At 36.0% G+C, this 23,372-nt stretch overlaps 1 protein-coding gene across 1 annotated transcript in view; it reads left to right on the top strand.

The window, feature by feature from the left end:
- The first annotated feature begins 9,468 nt into the window (after positions 1 to 9,468).
- The window catches only part of LOC149813785 (Nucleic acid-binding, OB-fold-like protein), a 36,955-nt gene continuing 23,051 nt past the window's right edge, over positions 9,469 to 23,372 (top strand). The window contains exons 1-3 of the mRNA XM_089991453.1: positions 9,469 to 9,748; positions 9,888 to 9,962; positions 12,875 to 12,963. Coding sequence (XP_089847579.1) covers positions 9,578 to 9,748; positions 9,888 to 9,962; positions 12,875 to 12,963 — 335 coding nt within the window. The 5' untranslated portion in view covers positions 9,469 to 9,577. The remainder of the gene's footprint in view (positions 9,749 to 9,887; positions 9,963 to 12,874; positions 12,964 to 23,372) is intronic.

Raw genomic sequence — 23,372 nt, 5'->3', positions numbered from 1 at the left:
CTACACACCCATGATTCATGTTCCTATGAATCAGATTACATAAGAAAGTCATTTCTTGTGAAAAAAATATCATTACCTCTATCACGGACCTTTTTTTTTTTTGCCTCGGGTCCAACCTAAAAATTTTGCCCCAGCTGGATCTACCCCAATGGTAGCCACTCAACCTATTTGGTATCATAACAATCGTTCCTGTGAGCCACACCAATCAACCGATTGCCCAGCTCGAGGCCCATGCCCTTCTCACTTTTATTTAGGTAAAATTCGATGCACATGTTAAATTTTTTAGTTATATTTTTCGATTTCGTTAAGTTAAATTTTAGCGTGTGGAGTCCTATATCATATCCAATGTTGATCTTACTCCAATCTAGAGGATTCATTTTCGTTTCCTATGCCCATAATGAATTTTGGATTTCTAAAGAACCGAACAATAGTCTCGACAACCTTGCAAACGTGTGACTTAATTATTTCTTACCATGCACCAAGCTGAATATGCATTCTGGTGCAACCTAGGCAATTTTGGGAGGGTCTGAGTCTGACCAACCCAGGTGCTCGATTGTTATTCTGAGATGTATTTGTTTCGTGTACGGGAGCCCCATGCCTACTCGAACGTTTGCACATACGGCACTATCGGTTCCATTACATAACTCTTTTACTATATTATAAGTAGTCATTAAGGGCCCACACCCTTCTTGTTTTCGTAACCCTAGAAACCCATAATATGACTTAGGCACACGAGATGTACAATGAACTTTGAAGTACGTTCAAAGCAAGATCTGCTCAAATCGATGGGCAACTGGCTAAATTGGCCAATGACATAGCTACACTCAATGGAAAGTTGGATGGGCGATTTTGATAGCTTTTCATGCATAGTAAAAGAGTTCCATCAACATGAAAGCAATAATGATGAGGATGATCATAATAAGAAGTTCGGCTTGGGCAACCAGACCTCGAGGTCCACCAACAGACCTTATTAGGCCCGCCAACCCCGACTGAAATTTCTTAAATTTGCAGGATCAACCCTACGAGTTGGCTATTCCAAACTGAACAACATTTCAGTATTACCATAATGCTTAAGGAGGATCGGGTGGCTTTCGCCTTAATCTATCTCGAGGAATATGTCATCTGCTGGTATCACTTGTTGGTGTCACACCTGATGACAATTGACACCTACATGAGCGGGGTTTTCTAGATCCCTAGTGATATAATATGGTCTCTTTGCCTACACAAATCACCATGCATTGTTGTCTAAGATTCGCCAACTAGGTAGCATTATCAACTATCAGGCAAAGTTTGAGAGGCTGAGTAACATTGTCATTGACTGATCCCAAGAGTCGTTGCTTGAGACCTTTATCGCGGGCCTCAAACCGGACATACATATTGAGGTTCAAGCCATGAGACCAATATCCTTGAAGAAAGCTTTTGAATTGGCATGCATGGATGAGGAGAAGATGTCACAGTGGGACGTCAAGTCAGAAGTACATGTCTCCATGGAACCCAACTTCTAGCAGGTCTGTGTCCCGCTCTATACAGGAGGCCTCCCATCCTATGTCTATCGAGTGAGACACGAATCACTCCCAGCTGCCTAGTCAAGTGTCTGAACCATGACCCAAGATGCAAGTGAAGTGGCTCTCTCACGAACACATATAGGAGCGCTCAAGAAAGGCTTTTGTTATCACTGCGATGAGGTATGGACCAAGGATCACAAGTGTAAGGCCCTAAATATGTACCTTGTCGATAGTGAGGTTGAGGAGGAAGAGCTCAGTGATTCCGCGTTGATCGATACAGGTGATGACACTCTAGAGGTGGTTTAAGAGATATCATATCATGCATTAGTCAACGTGGAGGTGCCTCAGATGATAAGGGTACCTGGTAGAATCAGTCAGTTGATGATTTTAGTGTTGATAGATACTGGTTTGACACACAACTTTGTGTGTTCTCAGACAACTAAACAAACCATGTGCATCACTACCCTGAATCACCCCTTTAAAGTGGTGATTAGGAACAATAGCAAGCTCAAATGCACTGCCCTTTGGCCGAGGTTTGTCTAGAGATTTAGAGATCTATCCTGACCACAAACAGGTGTGTATTGTCGATTAAGGTTGCAGACATGGTTTTAGGAATGTTTTGGCTCTAATAATTGGGTTTTGTTTATTGGAAATTTAAGAACATGATGATGGAGTTTGAGTACGGTGGCTATCAAGTTTCGATCTGAGCTCCTTCCGTGATACCTTCTTTTCTGGTTAGGTATAAACAGCACACCAAAGTTGTTTGGTAAAGTGTCTCTCGAGTATTCTTGATTTGAGCCATGGATCAAGCTTGTGAATATTCAGCCCCACAGATATTCACACGTGCAAGAGTTGGAGATTAAGCAGCCAGTGAAGGAGGTACTCTCGGATGGGATCATCAGGGCACATGGAAAAACTACACGCCTAGTGTTTGACCCCAGAGGTAATAATGATCAATTGCTGCACCAGTTTTTTGAGAGCTCTTGCCCTGAGGACAAGCCATGTTTGAGAGGAGTGAATTCTTATGGACCCCTTTTTTTGCCCCAAGTCTGACTCAGAAAATTTGTCCAAGCTAGATCCGCCCCAATGGCAGCTGCCCAACCTGTTTGGGACTCTACAAATTTATTAGAAACCCACCCAGCTTACAGTCTTGCCCAGGTTGGGACTCTGGTAAGGCACCCCCTAGAGTCCTATCTAGGGTGGGATTATGAATGTATTTTCACCTTTTTATCCATTCATGTTTATATGGATAGACATATATAGTTATTTTATTTATTAATGAAATTTATTGAGTTCAACCTCTAATTATTATTCTGGTTTATGTGATTGCCCCTTGAAGGAAATAAACTGCTCTCTCATCAATTCGTCCATCACTGCTTATATTTCTCCATTTCAATCATGCCTTCACCCTTCACCTCAAATTTTGTGCATGCCAAGTGAGATCCCCATCTTTGTCCTTGTCATTTTTCCTTGGTTGTGTCTCCCTGCCCTAAGACACGTCCTCACCATATGCCACTCATTTCACACATCTCTATTAGTATCCCCTACCATAGGGACACACCTCTTTCACTTCCCTACTTAGTTGTGTCACCACCCTGAGACACCCTTCTCTTTCCTTCCTTGGTCGAGTCCCTACCCAGAACTCGCCCCTTTAGGGCTCGTGTGATTGAGTCCCCAACTTGGAACACAAACTAGCTCCATGCTCGACCATCTCAGCCCTGATCATGTCCTCCTCCCAAGGACATGACCTTTTCTTATTCCCTGCTGCACACCCTCTCACGTCCCTACCTCCATTTGTGATGTGAAACGTTGGGTGGTGTCCTGGTCCATGTGTTGGACCAATAGAACCAATTCTCTAAGGGTTCGAGTTTTATCAACTTCTAATAAGTTAGTCTCTCATTATGTGTGAGACATTGTTTATATCTCATTTGCCTATCTTTTGGTTTATCTTCTTTTATTAGGACTTTGATTATAGAACCTCAAATTTCTTGCTTGGATTTACACTCCCTTCATCCTATCCTATATCTTGGAACATCAAATCCCCAACTTGTACCAGAAGTGTTAGCTCAAGCATATTGGTGGTGGACCCCATAAGCTGGATACCTTGATCATAAGTACTAGGAATATTAGCTTGAGTATATTTGTGAAAGGTACAAAATGAGGAGCAATTTGGAGTAGATCCTTTTAATCAGTCATATGAGAAAGAAACTGATCCAAAAAATAAGGAAGATGAGGTTCAATATAGTCATGAGGTGTCAGACAAAGGAAAACATATAGTCCAAGTGTTCTCACACATATCTACTCTCAAATAGTTGAAAAACTCTAATGTCGCCTTGAAATTGATAATGAAAGAGATTCACCTAAAATTGTAATTGAGAAAATAAATCCATTTTAATCCATGACTACATTGCCTTCCATATGAGTTCATGATACTGAAAAGTGCATTCCTCTCAAACATATAGTCTAAGACCACATTGACAAAGGTGAACTAATCATGAAAAGTGAGGAAGATCAAGATGAAGCAAGTGACAACGAGAATGAGAAAGTCCAGATGATTAGCAAAGTTGGATTAATATTAAAAAAAAATTATTACAATTTTTAGAGTTTACATTGACTTTGTTGATAAAAAATGAGTCTCGTAGTTGTATGAATCACCATCGCCAACTCATACTCAAGTCCACTAGTGTGAGACTCAAGTTAAAGAAAAAAGATAATACTTTTACCCAATTTCTTAAATAATATATTATACCTAAGTCATCCACTAAGGTTGTTGTTAAAAAAAAGAAGTGGAGATTGAGCAAAATACATACCTAAACTTTGTGGTGCACCCAACAAAGGATAAATAATGCCCTACCATGCTTGTAGGGAGGCCTACACTATTCCAAATACCGGTTTCCAAGCAACGTGTGGTTCAACCTCCCATTATGAATGGGCAGACCCAAATACAATGATGGAAGGGTTCTTGTTAGGGCATCCAAAGATAATAATAGTCGGGTTGGATGTGTAGCAACTTGCATTAAATATAATGATTCTACTGCTTTGTTTGGGTGCATGTTACCAGAGTATTTGTAGCATAATAAAAAATGATTATATGATGTGGCTCTCATCTCACGGAATTGGATGCCGTTTGGGAGGAGGTGGAGGGAGTCAACATTTTAAGTTGAGAATCAGTTGACTCCAACCCCTTCAAAATACCCATTTGAACTCCTCTTAAAAAGAGGAAGTATTTGCAAATCCTTGAATCACAAGGATTCAAGTGGGTTCCTAAATTTTCGATGGTTCAAATTTTTTATCCCATTTACCTTAGTAAATCTTATATTCACCTATTTTACCTTAATAAATAATATGATTTTACCTCAATAAATTTTAAATTTTAATGTATGTATACATTATATATATATATATATATATATATATATATATATATATATATATATATATATATATATATATATATATATATAGGCTGAGCTAAGGCCTAATTTATAGGCCCTAGTCAGCCCAAATGCCATGCTAAGGGTTCCCAAACTAGAGTTGTCAGTCGGGGAAGCGGAAGTGGGAAGCGATTCGAGAAGCCAAAGCGGGAAGCAAGGCACTTCCAAAATTTTAGGAAGCAGGAAGTGCAGGTCAACTTAGAAGCAAACCAGGAATCGTCTTGGAAGCGACCTAGGAAGTGAGGGAGAAACAAAAAAAGAGAAAAAGTAAGAAAAAATAAAAAAAACACAAAAAATGATAAAAAAGGGAAAACAAGCTTTCCCTAAATGGGAAGTGCACTTCCCATTTTTTTTGATGTTTTTTCGCAAGTTTCTGAAGTGCCACGTTTCACGCTTCCAAATTGTGTTTTGGAAAAGCTTTCCCATATTGTATGGTGCTTCTAATAACCCTGTCCCAAATATGGTGAGAAATCAGTAGTTACAATCCTGAATCCTTGAAGGAGTTGTTTATGCTTCAAAACAAAAAAAGGGAGTCCACAACTCCTCCCAAGTCATTTTCTCTTGAATTCTGGTAGTTTTACTCTCCCCGACTCCTTGCAACTCCCTCCAACACGGGTTCTCAAACAAAGAGTACATTTTGCTTCCAAGACGATTCCTTATTTAGAATGGTACTGCTGGGGTATTTAGAATGTATAATATAATTGAGTCTTTTGTTAAATCAATCCTTTGATGATAGAAGATAGTGACTATGATTTATCAGTCTTGTGGGGTGTTTGGTTTGGTGTTTAAACTTAAATATTGTGTGTTATGGCATGATTTGTATTATTTTGTCCAATTCAATTTGGCTCATAAAATTGTCATCTACCACATAATGTGTGATTGCAGTTGAAGAAGAGAGCAAAGGAATTAGAATTATGGAAGGAGAGAGTAGTGAAGTTAGAATTATGGAGGTCTTAAGAACAATCAAAGGGATGGTATGAAGCTTGAAAAGGAGCCGAAGTTGTGTTTTTTTTTTTTACAAAAGTGAATGGCTTGTCCTGAATTTTGATTATTGATATTGTTTTCAGGTCTACTGAACTTTGATAGAAGTGAATGGCCTGTCCTACTGAATTTTGATTATTGATATTGTTTTCAGGTCTACTGAACTTTGACAGAAGTGAATGGCCTGGATGGTTTTAATAGCTTGACCAACTATATTACAGGGACACCAAATACTTATAGCGCAGGTAGGTTTGGTCAAACAGAGGCTTGGACAGTGGTTGGATAATTTTATGCTCCGTGTACCTTATCCAACCAGGGCAATGAAAGGCAAAGGATATTGTAGATGAGAAAATAACACCACCGTAAGACCCCAAAAAAATAATGTTTGACAAGTAGCTCCACTTAATTCAGTTGGGTTGTAACTCGAAAATATAAAATTTAGTAAATTGAGAAAATAATCACACAAAAACAATGAAACAAAACCATTGAAATAACATCTTCTCTGTAGATTGCATCCTTTGATAAAGCTCTATGCACAGCAGATAAGAGAGAGAGAGAGAGTCTTTAACTACCATGATCAACAGCCATTTATAAAAAAAAAGGGCACATCACTAACCATGATTGCATTTATGTAATTAAAAGTAACATAATTGTTAATAGTCAAAACTTATTAGTCCTATAACTATATAATATGTCGATGCGCGATTGACTTTGCAATGCTTGAAGCGCTTTTGTGTATTTTCTAATTCGGCCATCAAAAGTTCAACCTTTTATTCTTTCATTGTTATGAACCATATTGCTATAGCAATACTGAAGAAGTTGCAAAATTTAGTAGTACTATGCAACATTAAAAACAAATCATAATGGATTTGTACAAATGTCTACAATTCAACATATTTAAGAAAAAATCTACATAATTTTGACATCCACATAATAATCTTTTATACATTCATAGTCCCTAAAACTGCATAGCACCAACAAGGAGCTCGACAAATTTTTGAAGTTTTAATTAGTGTTGCATAAATGAAATTTACATATATACTTGACAAAGATATTATAACGGCAAAGAAGCACATCATCTAGATATTAAAAGAGAATGAAAATCAACATAAATAAACCATGCAAATCTATATTTTACCATATTGGATATCATAACATTTGTAAAAACTGACCTAACTTTATGATCTATAAGGATCAAGCATAAGAGACAAAGACAAGCCTACTAAATTTAAATAGTATCTTTCCTCATATAATTTTTTATGAAAGCCAAGTTGGAAAGCAGTACTCAATAGCATTCAATAGAAAGAACATTTAAAACCAATGTTGTATCACACTGTATTATATGATACATATCATTATTTTTTGTGAAATCCAATACACTACACACACATATCGCAATACGAGTATGTATCATATCCATATCAGGTGTATCGTATGGTACATCTTTGTATTATGTCGTATTATGCGATTAGGGTGTATCACACAATCAAGGTGTGATAAGAGTGTATCACACTTAAAAAAAAATCAAAACTTATTTTTTAAGTTTTGGGTTGGAAAAGAAGAATGATATCTTTTGAATGAAGAGGACATTCAATAGATTAACCTGAAAAAAACACATGAAGTAAATGGTGAAGATTGCACATATCTTGGAGACAATGATAATGGCGAAGAAGGGAAAGAAAAAAAGGAAGATAATGATGATGAATTAGATAATGAAGACCCAATGTATATTGAAGTTTTATGTAATATGTTTTAAAAAAACTTAGTTATTTAATACTTAATTGTTCATGAACTTGGTTATTTTGTTTTTGTTTATGTAATATGAAAGTATGAGTAGTGTGGTATGTTCTTAATTGAAATATATTTAATATTTTGTATTGTTCTTGTGAGATATGCATGCAATATTATCTATGATTCTATATGATGTCTCATAATTTCTTATGTGTCTCATAGAGATATAAATGCTTAATATATGATCTTATGGTTGTATTTTGTGCAATCCATCATTGTTTCATATGATATTTTTTATTTTGAGTTTTTTTTTTATTTTCAAAAAAATTTATGATACATTTGTGATATTACTTTGAGCCTAAGAATACAATAATTACAACCTTGCTTACCACCGTGCAACAACTACATCCACTCTTAAAGGTCAATACTAAGTCATCAAGTTCATATAAGAAAGAATAGAGATGCCTTTAGAAATGTGTGGCCATATTTATTATATATTTACACTGCCAAAGAAACTGAATATTACAAATAAAAATAACGTGTGTGGATTTTCTGGACAAAATCTTGAAAGTCACTATGATGGGAAAACTTTTTTCCCCATTATGGCAAATGAATTAAACATAAATATCATTAGTATACACTAGTAAGCACGAAAAATATGGAATTTTTATATGTACAAAAAATTGTAGAGACAAGAGGCTTAGTCCTTAAATGACTCATATATCAAAATATAACAAAAACCAAATAGAAAAATCAAATAAACACAACTAAATCACTGATGTATTATTCACACTTAAAAAATAGAAAAGACAGGGCAACGAAAAGAAACAAATCCCACATAGCAACAAATAATACCTCATATTAGCTTTGTGGCTCATTCCTCTTGGCCACAGACAAGTGAGGTAGAGCTACCTCAATGCACATTATAGCAACTGAATGAAAGTTTTTTTATGAACTCTAGAAATTGAAGAGAAAAAAAACTGCAATGATCACGTCCAAGCATTGCATCAATTGTAGGTGGGCGTGGGCCAGGCTTCCACAATTATGTTAGTTTAATATATGAAAAATATTTATAGTGATTTTATTAAAAGTACTAATATATCTGCTCATGACAGTGTCAGTGCCATTGCATCCGATCGTAATACTCCACCAAAATGGCGTGTCCATGTGACTAGGGATGGCAGTGGAATGGGGGAAAGTGGGGCCCGCCCCGCCCCGTTTGGACCGGGGATGAAGGGTATGAAACAGGGATGGAGGCGGGGATGAAGGTTAAAATCCATCCTCTTTCGGGGATGGACGTACACTTTTTCCCGCCCTGCCACGATCCCCGCCTCATCCCTGTCCCTGCTACTTTTTCCCGCAATAGCCCTGCCTCATCCTCGTTTGAACCGGGGATGGAGGACATGAAATGGGGATGAAGGCGGGGGTGGAGGTTAAAATCCATCCCCGTGCCGGGATGGAGGTTCTAATCTTGAGGCGGGGTGGGGGGTGGAGACCTTGTCCCCCGCCCCGCCCCACTGCCATCCCTACATGTGACTGATCACTGACGTGACCAATTTGGTCCAAGCAACCTAAGCCAGTAACATAGGCCCAAGGGCAGGATCTTGGTTGCCGTGTTTTAGGTATGACAGGCTGATCTTGGTCTTCATGCTGGTTTCTTAGAATTATAAATAAAAAAACACTAAGCTAGCAAAAAAACAGTAGTATGTCAAGCATGCTAAAGTCCAGCCGGCATCGACGTGTACAGACCCACGACCGGTATCCAGCAGAATTCCGTTTGTTGGCATAATCCCGGGTTATCTGAGAGCAATCCAACCTCACGCGTAAAGCGAATCGGTGGAATTGCGGTCCGTTCGCTAAGAGCGTTTTTCTCGCGCGCGAGGGCTTCGAGAGAGAGAGAGAGAGAGAGAGAGAGAGAGAGGTGTGATGGGGGCGGCGAAGGAAGGCGAGGTGGTGACGGCGGGAGAGGTGCTGGGCAGAGGCTCCGACGCTGTGGCGGGAAAGGGATGCTACCTCTCCCCCCACAACAACACCATCTACGCTTCTCTCACTGGGCGCTTCACCAGAACCGCTCCCCCTCCGGCCTCCAATGATAAAGTCTCTCTCTATCTCTCTGTTGGCATCTCAACTGTGTGTGCATTAAATTCCTGTTTTCAGTCACATACCCACTTCCCCAACTTGGCTTGTGTCTGTTTTTGACGGGAAATTTATGGGATTTTTGCTTGTTTGTCTGCAGAGATACACCCTTCAAGTTGTAAGCGATAAGGCACACGGTGTTGTACCTGAACCTGGATCCGTCGTGCTCGCTAGAGTAAGCAGAATCTCTCTCTCTCTCTCTCTCTCTCTCTGGTGGTTGCTGCTATCTTTAGAATGCGAACTCGGTTCGTTATGTTGTGTGCAAGATAGATCGGTTGTGCTTCGTATGTTTTTTATATTCTATGCTTCGTACAGTTTTTATATATATTCTCTACGATGGCAGAAGGGCATAATACCATGTACTGTTGGGGGGTTTTGCTTGCTTGTTTTGATACGTGGGGGACGTAATCAGGGGTTCTTCGAAACGTTAAGAGCCCCCTCAAAGATTTTGATTGTTTACCTATTCAGTTGAGGGAGCGTGCCTGTTGCATTGCATTTTTTTTTCGAATAAAAGTGAAGTAATTAAATTGACCAAAAGGACTTGAGTGTTGCGTTGCATTTGATTGGCACGACATGTTAAGCTTCTGATTACACAAGAGTTTGTAACCCCAACGCTCTCTATGATACCTAGGCACCTGCCTTGTAGATTGAACGAGACCTCATGTCTTGGTTTATTTTGCTCACTGCAATTTTTAACATGAAAGCAAGATGTTGCAATTTGGATGGGAATAGAAGCCGAGACGTTCACCATTAATTCGGAGTATTCATTAAGGATATGATGCATGCCAATGATATTGATGTCAATGGTTGATTAATCCCATGTTAAATCGACAAAATGATTGGCTGGTTTTGATTTCCATTTTGAATCCCTTCTAGTGGCCTTATGCAAGGCCCTTGCAATGGCCTTATTCACTATAGTTGCCTCCATTCATGACCCATTGATATTCATTTGGATGATAGCATGAAACCCAGTGGATTTCAATAATTGATCCGGTGTGATCACATTGCTGTTTCACTCGAGTCAAATATCATTAACATGGGGGTGATGATATGCTAGCTATATCTTTATTGTTCAATTCGGCTAATCCTGTTAGGTGCATATTTTGTTGGTGGTGATGGCTGTTTTTGTAATGAACCATCGTGTAGGGATCTATCTTGAAATTCACGCTGTATCTGAGTTTGGGTTATATAGGAGACCTTTTCTAACTACTGCCTCTTTTGCTGACAGAAAATGAAATTCAGTGATACAACTGAGATCTCTGGGGCATTATATTGGTTGTGATGTGGGCTTGTATTACTGTTTCTGTCCAAAATTAGGAAAGCTCACTTCAATTTCAATAATTCTGATGTTCTATCATTGCTGCAATCTCAAATTCAAATTGTCATATGTCTGTGGAGTTCTTACCTGGACAAACCTTAAACTAACTGGTTACCATGTCTTCTTTGTAAAACTGTTTCATAATCTGTTCATAAAACACTTATTGTAAGTACAGATTGGTTTTAGTAATTTTGCATCAGCAAATAATGTACTTTTATCTTGCATCTGTTTGACTATGCATGCCTTTTTCACAGATAAGGGATTTGTTAGTTAGATCAATACTTGTTAGCAATGTTGTGAAAGCGTTGAGGCGCAGCGAAGCGCTCCACCAAATATGTAAAGTGTAAGCCTAAAAAATATATATATATATATATTTTTTTAAAATATCTAAAAATATACATAAACAAAATAAATGCTCTATTCATGAAGCAACAACCAATAAGAAATAGAAAATATCAAATACATACCGAAAATCTGAGGATATGTAAAAGTGACATGAATGCAACCACCTGATCTATCTAAGTAACTAACAAATAAAATATGAGCATTCAATAAAAAATTAAGTAACAAAATCACTAACAACTAAATTCCTCAGCATCATGTCATCATCATATAATGTATATTAGCATTAACAACCAATCTAATCTGTTTGTTACACATAACTAATATGAGAATAAAATTACTTTTAAAATAATGACACAAACTAACATTCACAATTTGATATACACAATCTTACAAAAACCAACACATACATAGTCAATTACATATACATAATCACATGCACAGTCAATTAATTGCACAATCTTTACAAACCTATAATCATAATCAATTAATTTCACATCAGGAAGAACAACATAATCATATGCACAGTCAATTAATTGCTGCATGTAGCCAATGTCATCTTCCCAGGAGTATGCAACGACCAAATAGATAAAACGTAACTGGATGGAAGCGGAAGGGAATACACAACATAAGCATCACAATATTACAGATGCTGAACAATCTTAAAAATAAAAAAAATGAAAATGATGGTCAAATTCTGCAATGAAGTCAATGACAAACAGTCTTTACAAACCTACACTCAGCAGTCAATTAATTGCACATCAAGGAGGAGGAGGAGTTGGGAAGAAGAAAGATGGAGGAAAGAAGAAGCGACAACAAAGGAAGGGAAGAAAAAAAATGAGAGAGAGAGAGAGAGAGAGAGAGAGAGAGAGAGAGAGAGAGAGAGAGAGAGAGAGAGAGAGAGAGAGAGAGAGAGAGAGAGAGAGAGATGTGGGTGGTGAAGAAGGTGGGGGCTGGGGAGAAAAAGTGGGAGGGGGGGCTAACATCTGCCCCCTTTTGTTTCAAGTTTTTTTTTTCAATTAAAAATGAGGCATGTGCCTCACCCTGAGGAGTGCCTCAAGGCGTATGAGGTGCACACCTCATACATGGTTGCGCCTTAGGCTTGTGCCTCAAGCCAAAAAGTCCCTCGGCTTGAGGCGATGCATGCTTTTTGCACCTTGAGGCGGTGCACATTTTTGCGCTTTCAACAACACTGCTTGTTAGGCTTAATCCTATTCAGTTGCTTGCAGAACCATCCATTTTTTGTCCACTTCTTTAAAAATCAGATTCTTATGTTTCTATACGTATTCATATGCATCAGTGCCAGCTTTCATGTGATTGGTTCCTGAAAGGTTATTAGGATATTTACTGTTGGCATCCTTTTGTTTCTCTTTGTCATGTTGATGCTGCATCAGGTTATTTTTACCATCCTTGCTTCTGTACAATAGGTAACCAAAGTGATGGTGAGGATGGCTTCAGCTGATATAATGTGTGTTGGACCCAAGTCCGTGAAAGAAAAGTTTACAGGAATTATTAGGTAGGTGGTGGCACAAATGTCAAGTTGGTTTTAGGATAAATTTACCCTTAGATGTTCTAAAGTTCTAATACAGTCTATACAGCATGCATACAAGGAGTTTGAATGTTTTATGTTGATTCAATAAATCTCATTATGTTTGATAATTGAAATAGATGTTTGTGATTGTTAATTATGCGATAGATTCTCCTTATGTCATTTATGGTCGAACTTATAGTTACCAATACTACTAGGCACTTGCAGATGTTTTTTAATTTAGTGCAGAAAAATCCGGAGATATTATTTCAATATAATATAACATTGCACACATCCCTAAACAATTTTTTGGTTGTTTATACCACCGTGTTTGCTCTAGCTACTTATCTCTTGCAAATTTGCAATACAACCATTGTGCTCTGAATGACTTCACTGAGGGTGCCAGGACTATCAATGATGTGCGACCAATCTGCTTGCAGCATTTAGTATGACATCCAAAACTGTGTGCATATTTTACCCACTAAAGTTCATTAAAATGAACGAAATTCAATATTCCTATTTATTACAATTCATAGAATATTTCATCCATTTAATTAAAGAAGAGAGGAATGAAGAAATACAATTGAATATTCTGTACAGCAAGGTGATAGTTGACTTGTTTTTTAAGGGAAACACTTTGAATTAGTTGAATCAGTCTAATAGTTTAATAATCTATGAAAGCAAATATGTCAAATGTCACCAACATGGATGCTGCATCTTTGAGTTTTTGATATGCTGATGGCCATGGTGACGATGTCAATTAATTAATCTTGACTTCTTGCATGCTGACTCGTAAATAGTTCACACTAAACCTTTTCCCAAATAAGGTGAAATTATACTTCTACATATTCTGTTTTTTCATGTTTTATGTGTATCCTATATTTTCTAATTGACATGAATGGTCACATTTTTATCACAAAATAGATTCACGAGAAGCATCAAACTCGTGCCTACCCGAGGATGGTTCCTGACCAAGTGACCATACACCTTCACGTGAAGTTTGTGCCATAACTCTATATTGAGGCTCCACGCTAAAGTGTGAGTCACTATATTTCTTGCTTCATGAATCATGATGATGTGAAAATGTCTTCAAAGAGACAACATACATAAGAACACTAAGTTCTTAATGAGAAACACGTGCACAAAGGCACAATAAGAACACTTGGAACAAATGTGCACAAAGGCACAATACATTCAAGAGAACACAAATGCACAAAGGCATAAAAAATATGAATATTTATTGAAGAAGTGAGAGATCTTTTGCTAAAAAGCTTAAGGAATACAATGGGGTTTAACCCCTATTTATAATACAAAATATGGAGACCTTGGGCCCAACGTCTATATGTGGCCCCCTCAAGGCTAGAAAGAAGTGCAAAATAAAAAGAAAATAAAAAAAGAAGAATAAGTACAATTATATTCCAAGGAGAATATGCGTAAAATGTAGAAATGCCAGTTTTACCTTTAAAGGGTATTACAAAAATTATTATATATATATATATATATATATTTAGAATACATTTTAACATCCCCCCTCAAACTTATGGTGTGATGACTGAAAGTTTGTCAAGAAGAAAATTGAATCTAGGGGAACAAAGCGCCGTAGTGAAAAAGTCTGCCAGTTAGTATTATGATATCACATAAGGTAGATCAATGACATTCTTTAGATATTCTTCTCTAACATAGTGGGAGTCCATCTCGATATGCTTCGTTCGCTCATGGAAAGTGTGATTCTTTGCAATATATATTGCACTTTTGTTGTCACAACATAGCTTGGAACACAAACTCCCATATCTTTTAATAATCGCTGAATCCAAACAATTTTTCATGGTTGTAGTTGCCATGGCTCGGTACTCAGCCTCCGTAGAAGATAAGATACCTTTTGTTGTTTCTTACATCTTCATGAAACTAAAATTCACCTAAAAAAAATACAAAAAACAGTGGTGGAGTGACGGTTATTTGGGTCACCTCTCCAATCAGAGTCAGTATAGTCCATTAAATTTAACTAAGAAGATGAAGATAAAAATACTCTCTTATTTATTGACCCTTTCACATATCTTATAATCCGAAGAACAACACTCATATGAACTGATGTAGGTGCATGTTGAAATTGACTTGCAACATGCATTGCATGAGAGATATCTGGTTTGGTGATGCTAAAATATATCAATGAACCAACCAGTTGCCTGTAAGGAGTAGGATTTTCTAGAGGAATCCCATCATCAATCTTCATCTTTCTTCCTACTACTTCAGGAGTTTCACAAGTTTTGCCATATGAAATACCTGACCTATCAATGACCTAACAAGAGGTTTTACGTTGAGTAAGAGTAAGACAAAATATATGGAATGTCGGTTTAGTAAGCAACGAAGTAGTGATGAGAGTGTAGTGAAGCTTGGTGAGCAAGAAATAACGGTGGATGACTGTTTCAAATATTTGGGATCTATCATTCAAAAGAATGGAGAAATTGATGGAGATGTAAATCATAGGATTAAGGTTGGGTGGATGAAATGGAAAAGTGCAACTGGAGTGTTGTGCGATCATAGAATGCCTTTGCGGTTGAAGGGGAAGTTTTATAGGACGACAATTAGACCCGCTTTACTATATGGTACAAAATGTTGGGCTGCCAAAAGGCATCATATTCAAAAAATGAGTGTAACTGAGATGTGTATGCTTTGATGGATGTGTGGAAAGACACTAAAAGATAAGATTCGGAACGAGGAAATACGTAAGAAGGTAGGCATTGCATCCATTGAAAATAAGATGAGTGAGAATCGTTTACGATGGTTTGGGCATATTCGGCGAAGGCCTAATGATGCTCCGGTTAGAAGGATGGAGAAATGAGAAAATATATTAGCTAAAAGAGGTCGGGGTAGGCTTAAGAAGACTTGGATGGAGATGATAAGAAAGGATATGAATGCTTTGAACCTCACCGAGGACATGACATTGGATATAAATGATTGGAGGAGAAGAATTCATGTGGAGGACCCAAAATGATTTTCTTTTTGGTTCATATCGCCGACCCCAATTGTTTGGGATGAATGCGTTGTTGTTATTGTTGTTGTTGTTGTTGTATCAATGACCTAACAAGCAAGATTAGTTTGGGACAAAAAATAACCCCTGTGAGAATATACAACTTTAATGCCCCAAAAATATGTCAGAAAACCTAATTCCGACATTTTAAAATTTTCCATTAAAGTAGACTTGATTCCTACTACATCATCACTTGTGATCAACATATAATAACAAAATTACAATAGCTGTATCAGAGTTTTTGACAAATAAAGCAGTGTTAGTGTAGCATGAGACAAAACCATTTTCTACCATTATGCTGGTAAATCAATCATACCAAGTTTTGAGAGTTTGTTTCAAACTCTAAAGAGCTTTTTGTAAGCGAAATACTTTATCTTTAGGAATCTCTATACGTGGAGGGGCATGCATATACACTTCTTCGTTAAGATCACCATTCAAAAAAACAATTTTGACATTCCTTTGATAGATATTTTATTTTTTAATCGAAGCAATAGTAATGAGACATCTAACTGTAACCATACTCGCAATGAGGGCAAATGTCTCATCATAGCCTATTCCATATTCTTGACTATACCATTTGGCAACTAGCGTGCTTTGTATCTTTCAAGAGATCCATCACTCTTGGTCTTGACTTTGAAAATCCATCTACACCTTATACTTTTCTTACCACTAGGAAGATTTTGAAATTCTCACGCCTTAGCTTTCCTAAGAGCTCTAAGTTCACTATCCATAGATTCTCTCCATTCAATATTTTTCTTGGCTTCTTCAAAGTTTTTAGGTTCCACATACGAGTGAATGACGCTAAGACACACTTTATATCTTGGTGAAAATGAATCGTAGGATATAAACCTAGAAGAAACTTTTCGAGTCCTTTCGGTTCTTTGAGGATTTATCTCATGTGAAGAGGTAGATTCACTAGGTTCACTATATATTTCAATTGCACTTCTAAAAATACTTTTATCTCTATGAGTATAAGTGATAGGATCATTAGATGCTCTTTCTTCAATATGATGATCGGTAGATTGATAAAAAGAGTTGTTATTTTCTTCTACTTTATTATCACTAAGATCATTATATGTGAATTTATCATCACTAGAAACATCATCATTTCTAGACAATAATTTAAATAAGAAAGAATAGTCTACATTCTCTTCATGAGGTTCACATTTTTCAAAACCAGTAATATTTTTCAAGAAAGTTACATTTCTAGACACATATAATTTGTCATTCTTAATATCATAACATCGAAACCCTTTTTGAGTTTCGGAATATCCAAGAAATGCTTAAGGAATGACTTTTGGTGAGAGTTTGTCATTTTTATCCGTAAGAGCAAAACATTTGCATCCAAAAATTTTCAATCTATTGTAGTTGGATTCTTTTTGATATAATATTTCAAAAAGTGAAATTTTATTTAAATTTTTGAATGGAAGACGATTTATAAGATAAACGGATGCAAGGGCCGCCTCGACCCAAAATCTTTTTGGAATGTTTTGAAAAATAAGTAAGGTTCTAGTGGTTTCAATAATATGTCTATGTTTTCTTTCGGTTAAACTATTTTGTTGAGGTGTTTTAGGACAAGACTTTTTATGAACAATTCCGTAATTTTCAAGATAATTTTTGAACTCATTTGAGAGATACTCACCTTCGGAGTCAATTCTAAGAATCTTTAAGTTTCCATTAAATTGATTCTTAATCATCATGTGATATGCTTTAAATAATGTAAAAACCTTATGTTTATGTTTAAGAAAGTATATCAAAAAATATATAGAGTAATAAAAAATAACATAATATGCAAACCCTCCTTTTGATATAACAGGTGCCGGTCTCCATACATCCAAATGAACAAGTTCAAATGATTTGGTTGTAAACATAGATCTTTGTTCAAAAGGCAAGGTTCTCATTTTTCTAAGAATACAATCATTACAAGTGAAATTACTTTTATAAAGATCCTTAACAAAATGTAAATAAGAAAGCTTGATGACATTGAGATGCCCAAGTCTTTTGTGCCAAACATTTATATATTTATGTTAGACAGTATTACAAAAAGATTTCTTTGGTATTTGAAGAAAATTCATGTAGTATATGTTAGGAAATGACTTTGAATACAATAGGTTCAAGAATGAACCAATAAGCATGCACATGAAGTGCGAATACACCCACCCACTAAGGGGTAACCGAATGCACATAAAGTGCCAACACACAAACCCACGAAGGGGCAAAGCCACAGAGGCTAAAAAATAATGATCTTCATTATTGGTGGGAGGTAAAACCCCAAAACCACATTTTGAGAAGGGGGGGGGGAGACCCCTTTATATATAAGAGGAGAAAGGGAGATTGAGGGGGCTATTGGGGCTCCCACTAGGTAGTCGTTGGGGAGCCCCAACTGTCATATTTATGACCGTTGGGCACCCCAATGACTACACAAGTGGGCCCCCCAATGGTCCCATGTGATACATTTAATAAAAGAAAAATAAAGAAATAAGAAAATAGGAAAAGAGAAAATAAGCCTAAGAGAAAAATACATGATGAAAAGACCAAAATACCCCTATCAGATATTTTGCGTATAACATAACAAATATACACATATATATATATATATGTATATATGATACGTGATTATCTTTTAACACCCCCCCTCAAACTTTGCGAGGGAGAACGAAAAGTTTGAATATAATAGCAAGAAGTCTCAGTCTTCAATAAAAGGTGCCATCTTCATAGAAGATTGGTGAAGTTAGCAAATGACTTATTCCAATTGTTCTTGCCAATGAGCTCCCTTAGAAAAATAGAATTATGCTTTCATCTTGCCTTGAAGGTCCTGAAACAAACAAAACGGAAAGCTCAAAGTATACAAGAAAGCATTTAAAACAAGTAAGAATCTTCAATTCATAATCATATGATGTATTGTGCATTCAATGATTCACATAAGCTTTGAAAAACAAAACATTGAATGCAAAATTGAGTCATACATTACTTGGATATAAGCAAAAAGAAAAGAAAAAATTCCAATAAATGCTCAAGAATAATAGTCATTACAAGCATATGCGACATCATATAATGCAATAAATCAACACTAAGGTAAGTCATTATATGATGATTTTTCAAAGACATTAGGAAATGCTTAAAAAGAAAGCCTTATAAAGAAAAGGTATATCTTTTAAAACCATATGCAAGTCCACTGATGGGACAAAGATATATCTTTTAGTCACAAAAGAACACATGCACATACGAATTGTGCAATATTATGCATATTGCCATATGACAGAAAATATATAATTCAATCAACATATCTTAACATCCAATTAAGTAGGAAAACCATCCACCTAAGAGTCAAGAATCAATATCATTTGAGTAGAGAACTTCACATATTAAGAAAAAAACTTAATAGATAAATGCCAACAAGGCAAAAGCAAAAGATTACATAATGCAAAGACATATTGATAATCATTTTTGCTCATAAAATTTCATTGGTCATATAATTTATAAGTGAAGTCACTTTGAAAATACACATAAATCTTTACAATAGGTTTTCCACTACAAACAATCCCCTCTTTAGACCTCCAAAATCCACAAATCAAGTGTATCAACGACTAGACAAAGAGCATAAAAACATGCCACTAAAGGGCCAAAGACACACACGAAGGTGTGTATAAAACACCTCTTGTCTACATATAATAATACTTGAAGTGAGTGAATCAGTGATTAGATCAAGAGCACAAAAGCCAACCATGAGCCAACATCACACATAACGGTGTGAACCAATAACTTTCATCTACATATAATAACACTCAAAATCAAGTATGTTCAGCTACTAGAACAAGAGCACAAATGTCAACCATGGGTTAAAACACACACGAAGGTGTGACAACACATCTCTTGTCTATATAAAGTGACACTTGAAATGAGTGTATCAGCGACTAGAACAATGACACAAAAGCCAACCATAGGCTAACATCACACACAATGGTGTGAAACAACAAACCTTGTCTACATAAAATGACACTCAAGACAAGTGTGTTCAACTACTAGACCAAGAGAACAAAAGCCACTAACGGGCAAAACAAATTACACACAAAAGTGTAAACCACCAACTCTTGTCTACATATGGTGACACTTAGATAAGGGGCAAACAAAGGAGAAAACACTTGAGGAAGGAAAGCTTGAAATGGAAAATCAATTAAAGATCATCAAATTTTCAATATACCTTGAAACACTATGGTTTCAAACTTTAAACATCCATCACAAGTATAAATAATTAAGAGCATCCATAAAAAAAATCAATGGCAAAAAACAAACGAGGGACACACTCATAATTAGAGATCACATAACAAGTCATTTAGAGTCAAACTACAAGTTGACAATCTAAAATGACATAACACGAGGTGCCCATAACTCACCTCAAAAACATTTCTAATATAACAATAACAAGACCAAAAAGGATTGATGCATCATATAACAACTTGTGATGGGCAAAATAAGTGCCATAAAAGGCAAAAATACTCTTTCAAATACAGAATGACATTTAAAGAAATCATCTTGGGATAATCAAGAGAAAAACCAAACTCTTCACAAAGGAATCACAAGAACCATAACGGTTTACAAAGAGAGCTTCAACACAATACCCAAAGAAATGATATTTCAAAATACTTGAAAAATAAATTTATAAAATTGGGATTAAATCCCACACAAGCTTTAATATTCTTTGATTGTGATGAGATATGCGGAAACATACAAAGTGCTATAAGCACTTACAATGTCTTATAATGATCAAACAAAAGAGTCAATATCCAAGTCCATTAAGGGACAATGCACTCACAAGCCTTGAGAAAGGCTCTAAAATATAAAAGACTCTAAAACACTTTCACAAAAAATGTGCACAAAGGCACTCAAACAATACTTAAACAAATACACAAAAGGGCGTAAAAGGAGCAAACATGCACTAAGGCATGTATTTCATAAAAAGAGGGAATGCTTGAGTCTCTCAAGCTTTAATTATGCAATTATATGCTTAACAAGTGCAATTCAATGCAAGACAAAGGTGACCATATTACGGCCAACGTAGGCATCCTTTAAAAGGAGACAATCAAGAGGTTTTGAAACTTTATGTATAAAATACAAACAAACAAGTTTATAAAATTGCATCATTAGAAGAAAATCCAAATTAATGAAATCTTTTATACCAAAAGATGCAATAGACACACTATGAACAGTTTCGGAAAGAAATGGACATGGGTGAAGTTGATTGCACCCACAGCAGAATCCATGAACAAGTGTCACACCTGCATCGACACGGTTTGTTCAGAAGTGTACATGTCACATAGTGTGTGTTTGTCATGGTGAAATCTTCAAATAAACAAAATCACCACAGAAAGACATACTACCTCCTTATGTATTCCTCCATGAGCTAGCCTTGTTTTGTAATGCTTAAACTCACCCAACAACAAATCAACGTACCTGATCACAATTAAGGAATGGTCATTTGAATAAACCAAAAGTTTAGACCTAACGTAAAATAATTGAAAACTGCTTTAAAAACTTTTTGCCCATCCAAGTTCTGCATCAAGGACTATTACCATGTCACAACCAACATCTCATGATGTTTTCTAGTCAATATATTGACTAAATAGCAGCAAAGGTGCTTGAAGAAAACGGTTTTTGTGTGTTTCACATATATGCATATCAAGATTCTATATAGTGTGGGAAGTTCTTTTAAAAGATCTTTCTTAATAAACACAATGGTTCATACAACATATTTATCACAAAAAAAATTCAAAATTCTTTAAATAAACCAAAAACATTGAAAGACCTTTACAATCCTTCTTTTCACAAGAATCACAGAATTCTCACAAATAGTTATCATTAACAAGAACCATTTAGGATTCATACAAAAGTGAACAACAAAGATTTAGATGTGAGAAATTCACATACAAGAATTATATCAAATTTTCACAAAAAATGCACTAAAACCCATAAACAAGAGAGGACCTCAAAACAAATTAGGTTTCATATGAGAGTCAAGAGCATTAAGCAAAGACCAATAATTTAGCAAGAAAACATATAATTTTAAAAGTTATCTTATAAATCAATCATGAAACACCTATGCAAAAATCTTCAATCTTACATAATTGAAGACAATTTTGAAAAATATCACTCTATAGAGGATTCTTCATAAATTACTATTATATGTAATGGGAAATCGATAGATGTGTAGAGAAGAATGTGAATTATCACAATTCTTCATAAACTAAAAGTTTCAACCCAATTTTCTTTAAGAGCTTTCTACACATATGCTTTCAAACAAAATATATGCAATTGATGACTTCAAAGTATGAAAGTTATTTTATAAGAATTTTAAATTTGAAAAGTGTTAAAAGATTTTATGCTTTCAAACACTCTTTAAATAGTGTTAAATTTTTTTATCACAGCCACATACAAGGCTTTTAAATCATATGCAAGACATGAAATAGAACCTCCTAAAGCTATACATATGAGTAAGATCAAATTATGCTTTGAGAGATAAACAACCCATTAAAGTATGTCTTGAGCAACCATATATCTAGAAAATAACAAGTTCCCAATTATATATATATTTTTAAAACATGCAAGTGAAATGTGATATACGAAAACAATAAGGGTTCAAATGAAGACCCAAATCACACAATCACTCAACATGCAACATAATGATAACGGAAACATGTGCATATAAATGATCAAACAAATAGCTTTATGATTCATGCTACTTTCAAGAAACAAAACAATACATACCGAATGACTTCAAAAGTTGAGAGAAGAGAAACAATGAATACTTCACAATTCTTTGAAGTTTCTTTGAGCGACATGCTTTTCGATGCACCAAAAGACAACCCGATCACGACCTCGCTCTGATACCATGTTAGGAAATGACTTTGAATACAATTGGATCAAGAATGAACCAATAAACATGCACATGAAGTGCGAATACACACACCCACTAAGGGGTAACCGAATGCACATAAAGTGCCAACACACAAACCCACAAAGGAGCAAAGCCACAAAGGCTAAAAAATAATGATCTTCATTATTGGTGGGAGGTAAAACCCCAAAACCACACTTTGAGAAGGGTGGGGGGAGACCTTTTTATATGCAAGAGGAGAAAGGGAGATTGAGGGGACCATTGGGGCTCCCACTAGGTAGTCGTTGGGGAGCCCCAACGATCATATTTATGACCGTTGGGCACCCCAACGACTACACAAGTGGGCCCCCAATGGTCCCATGTGATACATTTAATAAAATAAAAATAAAGAAATAAAAAATAAGAAAATAGGAAAAAAGAAAATAAACCTAAGAGAAAAATACATGATGAAAAGACCAAAATACCCCTATCGGGTATTTT

The sequence above is a fragment of the Nuphar pumila genome, chromosome 16 (assembly GCF_984573655.1).
Source record: "Nuphar pumila chromosome 16, dmNupPumi1.hap1.1, whole genome shotgun sequence".
Taxonomy (NCBI): domain Eukaryota; kingdom Viridiplantae; phylum Streptophyta; class Magnoliopsida; order Nymphaeales; family Nymphaeaceae; genus Nuphar; species Nuphar pumila.
The sequence above is the reverse complement of the archived record's forward strand: the minus strand, read 5'-3'. Positions and strand labels throughout refer to the sequence as shown.